The following is a 13,435-nucleotide window of genomic DNA, read 5'->3' as shown; positions in this document are numbered from 1 at the left end:
ATTTAATATTGAAATATTATAACAATTGCAGTATCTGACCACTTTCAACTTGCTTTTTATATTATGGGTTAATGCCACTAAAAATCCCAAATTGGTACACTTGTGACAATTTTACCCAAAACTAATTTTTTGACCACTAAAAACTTCAAACTGGTACATTTATGACAAATTTACCCTCCGCTAATTTCCGTTAAATTGGATTTACACTACGAAAAATCACAAACTGGTCAACAGAGAGTAAAATCCTAAACCGGTACACCCGTTAGTCATCACGTGCCATCTAATTCAGTAATTTGATATTAAAATTTAATGGAAACTGACGGAGAACAAACTTGGTCCGGGAATCTACTCATGGCAACACAACGTTAGGACCTGCATGAAGATGTCTGTAGCATGGCCGGGGCCCATGTGAAAATACACAGAAGGAAAAATCCCGTGGCCAAATCGCGATATTTATCGAATGTGGGGGACTAGAAATCATATTAGCACGGTTTCGCAGAAGGAGCCCCCTTGCTATATAAAGTACGACGGAGTGATCTCCTCGCGTTTCGGCTTCATCCGAGAAAGAAAGAGAGAGACAGAGACAGGGAGACGAAGACGAAGACGAAGAAAAGTATCCGCGGTCGTCGCCCTAAGGACACCCAACCTGCGAAATCAGGGTAACTCTCTCCCGAGAATCATCTCTCCCAGCTTGATTTGACTCGTCCCTTTGCGAGTTCCTGATCGCCGTTTCCTTAATCGGATCGAGATCCGAAAGACAGGGAAGCTTCTTGCTCCCGGAGCCGTGTAGATTTCCGCCGGTCTCTTTTTGGCTCCACGCATTCGAGATTGTAGGAAGAAACGGTCGATTCGCTCGTGGGTTGTTGTTTCCTTGTGCGTAGGAGCATGCGTTACGTGTGATGACGAGGCCCCCGCGTGTTTGGTCGGTAGTTTCTTGATTGAATTCGATTCGGTTTCGGCCAATCTTGGATAGATACGACGGTTCCTTCGGTTTGGGTTTTGGTTGCATTGTCGGGGGGCCATGGTTTCCTTGCATGCGCTGCTCGACGAGCCCGGCGGCGTTCCCTTTCATAGAAAGAGGCTGAGGGTATTGAATTCCGAGCATAGGTATGTAGATTCACGCGCGTGTGTGGGCAGTTACGGCGGTCCTGTTTCTCAGGGAGAGCACACGTCAGAGGGGCGCGACTCATTTCGCGGGTACTTTTGCTTTCTTCTCTTGCCATTATCCTGCTTGTTGTTTTATTTGCTTCGCTCGGTTCTTATGGTGTATTTTACGTGTTAGGTGCTGGAGTGACAATCATTGCACTTCATCTTGCTGTGATGTGGAGGAAGAAATCGGTGCAAACTCTGCGACGGAGTCCACCTTCCAGTCGAATAGCAAGAATGATGATACCTTTGCATCGTGTAATACTGGGGTTGCATCGTACACGAATAAGAGTCATGCAGTGCATGCACAAAATGCTTTTGTCAGTGGGTGGATGTACATGAACGAACAGGGGCAGATGTGTGGTCCTTATATCCAACAGCAGTTGTTTGAGGGTTTATCTACTGGTTTCTTACCCGAAGACCTTCTTGTGTACCCGGTGTTGAATGGATCATTGATGAGCGCTGTACCCTTGAAATATTTCAAGCAGTTTCCTGACCACATTGCTTCTGGATTTGTTTACTTATCCACTAATCCATGCACAACTATGATGCCAAATTCCCTAACTTCTCCAACCAAAGGTTCCCTTATACACGAACAAGAAGGTTTTTCTGGTCATAGTAACTTAAGTTTTCAGGTTCAACCCCAAATTTCTATCGACCACAGTAATTCTGTTAGCCAGGTGGTAGCAAATTCCGGAATAGCTACTCCAGCTGCATCGTTCTCGGAGCTGGTATTGTTTCCTTTCATCTTGTCCTTTTTCTTTATTCTGCACCCGTGTTTCTCTAGACGAAAGTCATGTTGATGTGAGTTTTTTGGGGCACTTGACTTTCATGCAGACAAATAACTGGCTATGGTTTTTACATGTGCTTGCTTCTTTCCTTTCTAGGATAGTGAGGGTCCTTGTTGGCTGTTGGAAGATGACGGAGGGAGGAAGCATGGGCCACACCATCTTTCAGAATTATATGCTTGGCATTTTCATGGATATCTGCAGGGTTCTTCAATGGTAAACCATTCCTCTGAAATTCATCAAACTGTTTCATGTCATGAATCTAATCTTGGGAAGACCATTAGGATTGTCATGATGAGTTGTGTATTGCCGATGTATGTTTGATGCATTGTCATGAACGAGTCGCCGTCCGTCGAGATCTACTTCCCTCATGTATAATAATTTTCTTGCATGACATTTAATATGCCCGGATCCCATTCCTCACTGGATAGGCACGGTTGGCTTCAAAGCAGGTCACATAGGCATGGTATGAATGAAATTATGGGTGGGCTTGGTAATATTCTTGTGGTATTGGGCCTGGACAGAGTGCTATAGGAAAACATGAAAAATGGTGATTGATGCATTTGATAAAATGTGGGAATAAAACAGCCATCTACCAGAAACATCTCTCTCTCTCTCTCTCTCTCTCTCTCTCTCTCTCTCTCTCTCTCCACACTGACTGGAGAGCCTTCTGATCTTAAATGGGGCAATTCTGATGGAATGCTCGGGAAAACAAATGGACCTGTAGACCTAATTAATTTTTTTGGACCCAAGTGGCTTTGGATGATTGTTTAAGCGCCGAAATAATGTCCAAGTGATATGATGTTCTTGATAGAGAGGTCTGAGCATTTAAGTTTGAAATTTGTTTGCTGCTGCTAGCCTATTGCTGGTATTACACACGTGGATGGAGAAAGGGAAGAATTGCATATGTCAATTTCCTGAGGGATTTCTCTAGTTAATGACAATTTCTGTGAGATGCATGCATGTAGTGTTTTTTGAGCACTTTAATTTTTTCTATAACTGTCGAGTCAGGCACAAATTTCCTTTTTCATAGGAGAAACTACTTGCTGTTGGGTTTTGGCTGTTCATGCCGTCCCTCATGCACAGACTACATTACTTTATTAAACAAGTCCAGGCATCATTGATGCTCAGCTGTTTAGTATGTGAGCAGAGATTCAAGTTGGATTATGTTGTCTGTATTTCAATGTTGTGATTAACATTCTCACTAGGATCAGCACGTGGGGATCAAAATTCATTCTTTATTCTGGTTGGGTTCTGATTTTGGAGCGTGCTTTCATGATTTCTCAATTCTTCCCCTTCCCCCTCTCTTTGCAGTATCTTAATTTTAATTTTCATATGATGTTGTCATTCAAAGTAGCCTTTTTACTTCTCTTGCCAGGTATATCATATCAACAATAAGTTTAAATGCTCTTTGCTATCCGTCATTAATGCTTGGAAAGCAGAGGGATGTGGTGGTGATAACTCATCTAATGCTCAAGTTGGCGAGAGTAACTCTGCCCTAAGCTTCACATCAGATATTTCCGAAACATTTTCTTTGCAATTGCATGGTGGTGTCATGAAATCTGCTCGAAGAGTAGTGCTGGATGAGATCATCAGTAATATTATTGCAGATACTGCAAATATGAAGAAAGTGCAAAGAAATCTTAAGCTTGAGTCATCAAATCAAGCCAAAGGAACTCACCTCCTTGATGTTGAGAAGGTAAAGCATACAAATAGTAATTTTTGTTCAATGTTCTTCACCGAATCATATTCTGATACTTTATCCATTTTATTGGCAGCCTGAAATTTTTAATCAGAGCGTATGTTCCGTGGAACCCAATTGTGGGCTCGGAGTCTGGGGAAATATTTCTGATCAGAAATGTACTGAAGTTCCTGCACAATCTTCCGCTTGTGATTGTGAGTTAGGTGCCTTTGGCAATATATCTGATCGAAGTTGCATTGCTGAAGTTCCTGCACATTCTCCTAGGATGGTCAAATCTGTTGGAGGCATTGAGAATTTTAATGCTTCATGCTCAGTTGTATGCGGAATGCTTTCCAAGTATTGCATGGAAGTGGCCTGGAATGGTATCTTTTACAATACCATAGCAGATTATGCCACTGCTTGGAGGAGGCAAACGATCTGGTTCGGTCAACCGAGGTTGGCCTTCCCTGGCTGCAAGGGCGACGAACTTATGACTGTAAATGTACATCCGTCAGAATCTTTCGTAGGGTTTATTAGTCTCATCATTGTTCTTGCATAACATTCTTGTTTTGTTGTTTCAGCGGGCCCTCTCTGAATTGCCAGCTTTGGAACGAGATGCTGATTGCCCTCCGGGTTTTGAGTCTCTGAATATAGACACAGATGGACGGCCTTTTCTTGTTCGTTCTGCTTTACGAGGGGAAAGTTCATCTGAACATGGGAGCTTTGTTGAAGCAACTAATTGTGTCCGAGAAAGTGTTGAGAGAGAACTGCATGCGTATGCAAAGGATTCTTTGGTTGAATATGCCAGATATTTTATAGAGGAGGAGGTCAGCAAACTAGATAGGTTGTCAGAAAATGACATATTTCATGAGGTTGGTATAATCATTAGGTTGTCTTCAGAGTCAAGTTCCTCTCTTTTATCGAGTTTTTTGGGCTGCAATGTCGGTGCAAAGCTTGTTATATTACAGTTTTGCCAGTTTATGATTTTTCATGATCTTATATGCTGCAACTGATTATAAATTGACTTCATTGCAGGAAAATGTTGAGACTTCATTTGAGTTGCATCGTGAATCAGGTTCTTCTGACTTGCCTATTGATTCAAGGTCTGATAATGTGTTGATGACTGCTGAATGTTCTCAAACTCCATTGGAAGCAGTTACAAGCTTTCCTGAAACCTCGATGGACAATGTTTCTCGCATCTTGGGTCGTATTTTCACAGAACTGTGCACAGAATTGGGTAATGTGGTTGTCGGCGAAGAAATAGACGAGCCTCCGCCCCCTGGACTTGATGGCAGTATTAAAACTTCCTTTCCATCTGGTCTATGTAAATTCCGGCCTGTAGAGTCCAAGGAGTGTATGCCTCCGAGGGCAGAATATATTTCCATGGCAATGTGCAGGCAAAAGTTGTATGATGAGGTGCTGGGCGAATGGAAATTGTTTTTCCATGGTTCTCTTCAGCAATTTGTTATATCCTGGCATGATTCAAAGAATCTTAGATTTGATAAGGTATATACGAATTTATCAGGTGTCATATCTTGAATTGTTTGACTGATTTGCTGAATTTCTCTTCCACGTTTTGGCAGCAATTGCATAAAATCCTTTCATGAACATATATTAAGGTTTTCTACTATCCTTATTGAGAGGGGTAAGGGTTTGAAATTCTTTCTCTTCACGAATTACGCTTGTATTTTTTGCAGGACACATCTTCTAAAGTATATAGGGAATGTGCTAAAGATAAATCTGCTGCAATTTGCACATCAGAAGATGGTTCAAAGTCTATCCAGCACCCTGGCTATTGTAAAAGGCAGTCACTTTCTGGCCAGTATACATATTTCCGGAAAAAAAAACAAGTAAAGAAAAAAGTCAGCTTATCTTCTCAATCTGCGACCATTTCTGTTGCTGGTTTAATGAATCTACAAGCGGAAAAGTCGAGGAAAGAGGAGTTCTCCAAGACTACAACTGTGGTTCCCAAAAAGAGAAGGCTTACTAAAGGGCAGACTGAATCATCTGCTTGTTCAAGGTCGTTTCAAGCTACTTTGAAGAGAGGCTTGCCTAGTAAGAGCATACCAGAGAAGACTTCAAGATTTAAAAAAATCAAGGCGTCTGAGACCTTTAAAGGTTCAGCTCTTAATGTGTTAATATATGTATACAAAAACATGCTTACATGTACATGTATGATATGTAAATTATCTCGTGATCACTCTTTAATATGTCCTTTATGTTTTTGTTATGTAGAGGGCGGGGCTTCAGAGGTTGGTATAAAACCTAAGAAAACAAAAGTCGTAAGTCAGCCACAGGAACTTGAAGATAGAGCAAACATAAATGTCAATGGGTTTAGGACCAAAAGAGCTACCTCAACAAATTATTCTAAGAAGATTCAGAAACGTTGGTATCTCTACAGCAATTGTCGTTTCTTTCTTCCACATTTGTTTTCTACACTCTCACATTGATAATTTCTTCCTGTATTAGTGGAAAAGGTATCGTCAAAAATTAAAAAGAAGCAGGTGATTGATCGTTACTTGCCCCATCCTGAAGAGGTCTCGGTGCCAAATGGTGTCTCAAAGAAATCACAGCGGAGACAGGATGTGTCACAAAAGTCCAAGTCCAGTAAGTCCAAGACATGTAAGCCTTGCCCTATTTCTAATGGATGTGCACGATCTTCAATTAATGGGTGGGAATGGCATAAATGGTCAATGAAAGCAAGCCCTGCTCAAAAAGCTCGTAGTAGGGGAGTGCAACATATTCAATCGAAGAAAACAGGCTCCCAAGTTAACACGATTCAGTGGTCAAATAATAAGGGTATATCTGCAAGAACAAACAGGGTGAAGATGCGGAATCTTCTTGCTGCTGTGGATGGTGCTGATCTTCTTAAAGCCTCTCAATTAAAGGTGGCGAAGAGAGAATTATCCCTTGCTGTATCATATTGTGTTCTTTATTATTTACAATGTGCATGCTGGTATTTTCAGGCAAGAAAGAAACGTCTGAGCTTTCAACGAAGCAGGATACATGATTGGGGTCTTATTGCCCAGGAGCCAATTGAGGCAGAGGATTTTGTCATTGAATATGTTGGTGAATTAATTCGTCCTCAGGTAATTTTTAAGACCGTTCTTGGTATCTGTTGCAGTAAATTCACTTATTTTCTTATTACATTGTTTTTTGTTGCTAATTTTTATGTGAAGTTTCTCTCTCCCTCTCTCTGTCTGTCTCGCCTCATTGCATCTGTATCTTACATCATGCGTTTGTATCTCATAGGTATCTGATATACGTGAACGGCATTACGAGAAGATGGGCATTGGCAGCAGCTATCTTTTCAGGCTGGATGATGGTTATGTGGTCAGTGAGGCCAAATTATCTTATCTTTAGATAATTAAATATGATATCTCGTTCTTTTTTATCTTTTATTTTTGCTGTTGAGGCTGTTGTCTACATCTAGTTGAAACTGATTTTCTAATACAAAACAACTTTTCACCCCCGGCCCATTTTTTTTTTTTGGTCGGACCCCCAGCCTATTTGATCTCCGTTCATTAGCACAGGTTTTTTTGTTTTTTTGGGGAAATATGTAGTTTGTAATGTAGGTCAGGTATATTTCAGATTCTGCTATTCTATTTATGTTCCTCCATTTTTCCCTCAATGTGTTGGCCTGATTGATGACTTCTTCTAGAGCTGAAATTTACAATTTTTGAATCTGCAATGTGATCCCTTCTCTGTGCAAGGAGGTTGGTTAATGCTGTTTCATCGAAATTTTGCAGGTTGATGCTACAAAGCGTGGTGGGATTGCCAGATTCATAAATCATTCTTGTGAGGTATCTCCATTTATTTTTGTAATTGTAGTATATGCATGGATGATGATGATGAGTTCCAAGACTGATAAATATATTTTTCAGCCTAATTGCTACACCAAAATCATTAGTGTAGATGGTCAGAAGAGGATTTTTATATATGCAAAGCGGCATATAGCCGCCGGTGAAGAACTTACTTACAATTACAAGTTTCCTTTGGAAGAGAATAAATGCCCTGCAACTGTGGTTCTAGTAGTTCTACATGTCTTTCTTTTCCTAATAACTTTGTTTTGCTTTGAGCATGGTACTTTTCCCTTAGAATTTGTTTATTTCATTTATATATTGGCTTTAGCTTTAGAGGACTTGTGGGCTAGGAAGCATGGACACTCTTCGGGGCTTCCGTGTCAGTGTTGGACGCGTGTCACACACCAACACACGGTCAACAGGTGGTACATCTGACACGTGGTCAACGCTCCAAGTCCAACATTTCGACACGCATGGTGGCCAATTTTAAACATATTCAATAAATTAGGGGTCAAAACGTAAAATCATTCTAGGCTCTTTTTTATTATTTATTTATTTGTGGATTTGAACTAAATTAATTTGATTGAAATAATCGTAAAAATGATAATTTATCATGTATATATAAAAATATATAGTTAATATACAACATGTCCCAACGTGTCGGAATTTTCTATTTATTGAGAAATGACTTGTTGTCGCGTTGTGCCGTGTCGTGTCGTGTCGTGTCGCGTGTCAGTGTCGGTGCTACTTAGCTTGTGGGGCTGCTGTTTTAGTGAACTCATATGCGTATAATCCATTTTTTAGTTGAAACACAATAGAGATATGGATTAGAAAGCTCATGCTCTCCACAGTTCTGAACTTTGAAACTAATATCGTGGTGTTGACTTTGTGACCTTATTTCCTCTGTCCAGGTGTCGTGGATCATTGAATTAAGAACTGTTCAGAGTTGCTATCTGTGGTATGTCTCACATATTTTCTTGACGATGTTGTTCATATGCAAGCAATTTAATTGCCTTACCTTGTCCTGAATTCTGTCAGGTCTGTCTCATCGGCTCCCTTTCGAGTTCACATGGACATGGCTTGCTTTCTTCACATTGTACGGTCAGATACTAATTTATACCAAAGTTGTGTGTATGCCATCTTTTTCATGCTTCTATCTTTTCTCTGGCTTGTATTTCATGATCCTTAACATCTTGTCTTGTTCTATTAAGAGATGCTTGGTTAGTTGGAAAAATATTATTCTTTTTGCTCTTTTTGTGTTTCATGATCCTTAATATCCATTCGTTATGTTGAAAATATCTTTTTTTTTAGATTACTTTTCTGCATTGGGTTGGGGGAGCCATTTTGTTTCTAATTACTGGTTACTATTCTTTTATATGTTGGCTGAGCTTGGGGAACTTAGGCCAATGAAAAGAAATGGCTGAGCTTATCCATTTTGTTTCACTGAAAATACTCATTTCTAATCTCTCGAAGCTTTAATGGAGATGGTCAAAAGGATCTGTGTATAAAGTAGAAGCCACCTTGCAGTATGTGATCAAACCATTTTTTAAGATTATCTCTTGTAGTATTTTTGTTTTTAAGGGGACTCGACTTTCATGTTTTTCAGAAAATAATATAAATATGCATTTTATATCCCGAAAAAATTAATCAGCGTAATCTTTGTATTTTTCTATGGCATTGCTGATCCAAGCTTTTGACTCAGGTCACAGACGCAATTGCTGACGAAGGGCGAATGACGTGATCATGGTGATTCTTCTTACAGTGACATTCTTGCTTAGATTTGAAAAATAAATATTTAATTCCTGTCCGTCCTTGTAGATATTTTTGTGCGGCAGATGAGTTTCACCTTGTAGACACTGTAAATTGGTATATACTCTTATAGATGGATCTCTATTTTTTGTACAAACACGCCTTTTATATATTGCTATAAGAAAGATGAATGTGACGAATGATGGAAATACACTGGTAACTTATAAACTCAAAGCAAGTGCTCCTCTTTGATCTTCTGTTTGACGATAATTGACAAAATTTCATGATGGTATTAGTTTCTGTATTATTATTTTTTTGGTCGAAGAATCATTATTTGATGAGTGGCGTATTGAAGAGATGCAATCAGTTATATTATTGCACTTGCGATCCAGAGAGATGGATCCTATTGTCAATCGTGAATTTTCTAACGGTGCCATAATAATGTGATGGGAGGAAGAAACTACTGAATCTGTTGTGATTAGTTATTTTTCGGTTGGTTGTTACTTCCATGAATCCTCCAAGGACATGCTACATGCATATACATGGGCACATATCAAGAGGCTTTGGTTTGAGAGGGATGGCCGGTCAGCTTGACAGATGAAAGTTTCAGGCAAATTTGAAACCAACATTTTAGGGTCATGAGTGGGGTAGTATCAATGACTAGGTGAACATAGACCTAATATTTTCCCCTTGTCATGCCTTCTGGCTAAGATCTTTGTGCGAGTTCTGTTGAGAATATGTTTGATTTTGGCGACCAAATTTTTAGATATCTGGTAGCCTATGTTAATGTTCTGTGAGATTTGTGCGTTAAGTCAAGCTTAATAGTATTATTGGTAGTAGAAGACTTTTAAACCATGCTCTGGGGGTTGGGGTGATGTTTATTTGCCTTCTTCTAATCATATTTTCACTTTGGACTTGTGATTTTTCATTCAAACTAAATGTTTTGTGAGTTGTTAATTATCTTCCTTCTTTATTTTTAATTTTGTATGGCTGCAGGTGTAAGTCGATTTAGGATTAAGTGCCGAGGGTCAGAGTTCTATTGATGTCTTCTGGGTATGTATACTGTCTGCTCCACCTCCGCATCCTCATCCTTTGACATGAACGCAGGTGTGTTTCCTTTCAGTGCCATGCTCTGTTGGGTTGTCTTGATGGTAAAACATAGTTCCCCATAAAAAAACCGCGAAGCAAAACTTTTAAGGGGAAAAGGAAAAAGGTTGTGTGATTGATCTAACTTGGCCTCTCGGTTCAGAGCCTTGAAGAGGAAATAAGGAAGGAGGCGGAAACAAACGTACGATGTTGCTTAGTGGCACGGAGACGGTCAAGATGGCGCGAGATCGGAGATTTTTGGGTTTGTTTTATAAGAGAAAATACTTGAATCGGACTGACTCCATTTTCAGGGATGAAACTTAGCATGACGATAGGCTAAATTGTCATTATCCATGGAAGTCCCATAAGGGAAGGGTAAGGCACGTATGGTCAAAATCCTGAAATCCCACTGTCCTTTCACTATCAAACTATTGAAAATAAATGCAAGTGGGTTTTCATCAAATTTGCTTGAGCGTGTGAGATGGGAGAGTGCGTTCTAAAAGTCAAAATGAGATGTTCCCCTCCTGAAATTTTTTTTGGAAGACGACATATTTATGTTTAAGATCTATGGATGTTCAGGTGTAACTTAATGGTGTCCGGTTGATTAGTAGCTTTTGGCAGTATCCCATCAACCACAATTAGTGTAATTTCTCCGGCAACTGCTTTCCTAAGCTGGAGTTTTGTATCCAGAGGAACGAATATTTGGCATTAGACTCGATTGATAAGTGGTGCATTGGACCAAGCATTTAGATTATAATGTTGATCGACCGCAATCGATCAAAGAGGTGCTCGTAAAATCCATTCTTGTGGCATCTAGTGGTGACCTTCCATCATCAATTGGACTCGAGTTCCTTTCTTTTCATTTCCCCCTCCGCTTATCCAAGAAAAGATTGGTCGATACCGTTCCCTGGAAAGAGACTTTTTTAAGAAGATATCCTTGACTCCTGGAGTGTTTTTCTCACATTGGAACTTCGGCTCTGGGAGCAATTCAACAATAAATTTCAAATTTTCAAAACAGAAACATACTGGGGCTTAAAAAACATGTGACAAAAAAAAAATGTTCCCTAGGGTTGGTCTTGTTGCCTTGGTTTGGGAGTTGTAATTCTTCCGTTCTCGTGCAGACTTGCTTCCTGTCCGTACTTGAGAATCTGATGAGCCCTATGAAGGTAGTCCGACAGGTTTCTAGGGACTCAAGCTTAGTTTACATTGCATGGTCACTTGGATCCAGTATAAGTCTTGAATTTCCTAAAGATAATGTGTGATATAATCTTTTTCTACCTTTGGGAAATGATGAGGATTTGCTTACTGAATGTGCTGGGGTCGATGTTTTGTACATCCATCCCACATGAGGTATTGCTAGGATTGTCAAAATGGGTCTTAAACCCATATAGTATTGCCTTGGGGACTTACTGTCTTGTTAATTATCCGCATGTGAGGCGCGGGAAACTGCAGTGACTTGTGGGGATTGGTCGGGTGCTCTAGATGCCCAAGTACCCAAAGATAAGAAGGTAGCGTGGGTGGATGAGCAAGGAACAATGATTTAGGTTGCATAAAAGAAGGGGTCAAGTTCATGATTTTTGGACTAGCGGGTTGGTTTTGGTGTTGTTGGTCGGTTGTTGCCGCTTACGTCTGTGTTTTCAGTGTAAGTAACTCCGCCTGTGTTGTTCGATGTTTACACAGCCGGTCCCAAGCCCGGACAAAGGAGGAGGGTGTGTCAAAGGATTTACGTTTTTGTAGAGTCTTGCCAATATGATATCAATGTGATACATGCTTAATTGGCCATAGGAAAGCTTGAATTCGTCACACGGTTTCCCCTAGATATAATTCAGCTTATGGCGAAAAAGAAGATAAAAATGAGAGAGAGACCCTAGGTTTTTTAGTTCATGGGCCTACACGAACCGTGATTTTCATTCATTCATCAAGTCTCTCTCTGTATCTCATGACCACATTATCATCCTTTAGCATACAAATGAGTCATTGCATGTGCACGATACTTTAACGGGACCGTCCCGACTCAAATCACAAATTTCGTGTGCTTCAAAGCTCTAAGGGCGTGCATTCTGTTCTAATATCTACTTAGCATTTGATTTCCATCTTTTTGTACGTACATGTACATGTGCATGTGTTACCATAATCAATTGTGGAATCCTAGATGAGAAGAGTCCGATAGGTTTTTTTCTCCAGTCCTCCTAGCCCTCCAAATCAGAATTTCAAGAGCTCGGGTCTCCAAAATCACGACATTAACGCGACACGACTTGGGTGCGGGTCGATAATCGGGAAAATTTACTCGGTGCAGTGGCCTTTATCTTCTAAAAGGAGCATTCTTCTTTGGTTTAGTCTAGTATTGACTTCCCACGATCAATGCAGGTCAATTCCAAATTCTATGCTTGGGTTATATGGTGCATACTAATCCTTAGGTCAAGTAGGTCACAAGGGGAGATCCATGTGGTCCTATGGTTCTTCAGGTGCTTCGAGCATGCATGTAGTACTACTTATTAGACCAAGTAGCTTCTCCAATTCTAGCTTCCAAGAGAGGTTCGTCAGTGCAATTGCTTTTGCTTTTCTTCTTCCTCCCTTAGGTCAATCTAGCATAGCTGACTAAGCATGGTTCTAGGAGAGGCTTCACGATGTTGTAATTGTCATAATTGTAATGCTGACGTCATGCCTGTGATACGTAAAAACCCTGAACGTGTTGCTTGGTTTGCTGGGATGATGTCGACGGATTCTCAATGCGGTACACCAATGCCCCGAACTGCTATGGCATTGGCATTGTTCGCGCTCGATTCGTTCACACGTATCGGTTGTGTGAGTACTTATAAAGATTTTTGTGAGTTGCTTGCCCTTTTAATGCTATTGATGATCGATTAAATATCGATTCAACAGAAAACCACCAAATAGATCAGGAAAGAATACTTAGGAATTGGAAATGAGGGGTCGATGCAGTTTCATGCACGCGAACTCATTCTCCTCGACCCAATAGCTGTCATGTTGTGTCGTTGATGTCGAGAACTCACGACAGACGTGAAATCTCAGCCAAAATATATAGCTTTGATAAGTTGAAAAGCTCGAAATGAGTTCTATGTTACCAGCAAATTTCCAGGGTAATGAAAGGTGGCAGTAAAATGTTAGAAGTGAGGCTCTGAAACGAACGATAGTACCTCTGCATTGCACAATACTGGAGA

At 40.3% G+C, this 13,435-nt stretch overlaps 1 protein-coding gene and 1 long non-coding RNA gene across 3 annotated transcripts; both read left to right on the top strand.

The window, feature by feature from the left end:
- Positions 1-646: 646 nt before the first annotated feature.
- On the top strand, positions 647-7,652 carry LOC115669851 (histone-lysine N-methyltransferase ATXR7-like; the record flags this gene model as incomplete). The annotated part of the gene is made up of 14 exons (XM_056321410.1): positions 647-1,197; positions 1,283-1,877; positions 2,034-2,150; positions 3,313-3,633; positions 3,713-4,111; positions 4,197-4,487; positions 4,651-5,121; positions 5,313-5,733; positions 5,851-6,000; positions 6,085-6,503; positions 6,582-6,704; positions 6,868-6,948; positions 7,365-7,418; positions 7,500-7,652. Coding segments are annotated over exons 1-14 (3,771 nt in total), but the record flags the coding sequence as incomplete, so codon positions are not given.
- Position 7,653: 1 nt separating this feature from the next.
- Positions 7,654-9,376, top strand: LOC130140790 (uncharacterized). Of its 2 annotated transcripts, none has more exons than XR_008818787.1 (3): positions 7,654-8,376; positions 8,457-8,514; positions 9,121-9,376. It is a non-coding gene; the product is annotated as an uncharacterized LOC130140790 (long non-coding RNA). The 2 variants fall into 2 exon arrangements; XR_008818786.1 differs by having other exon boundaries at positions 8,457-8,519.
- The last annotated feature ends 4,059 nt before the right edge of the window (positions 9,377-13,435 follow it).

This window comes from Syzygium oleosum, unplaced genomic scaffold (assembly GCF_021117445.2).
Source record: "Syzygium oleosum isolate NSW1041296 unplaced genomic scaffold, Sole_v2.1 Sole_v2.22, whole genome shotgun sequence".
NCBI classification, from domain to species: domain Eukaryota; kingdom Viridiplantae; phylum Streptophyta; class Magnoliopsida; order Myrtales; family Myrtaceae; genus Syzygium; species Syzygium oleosum.
This window is presented reverse-complemented; position numbering and strand designations above follow the sequence as displayed.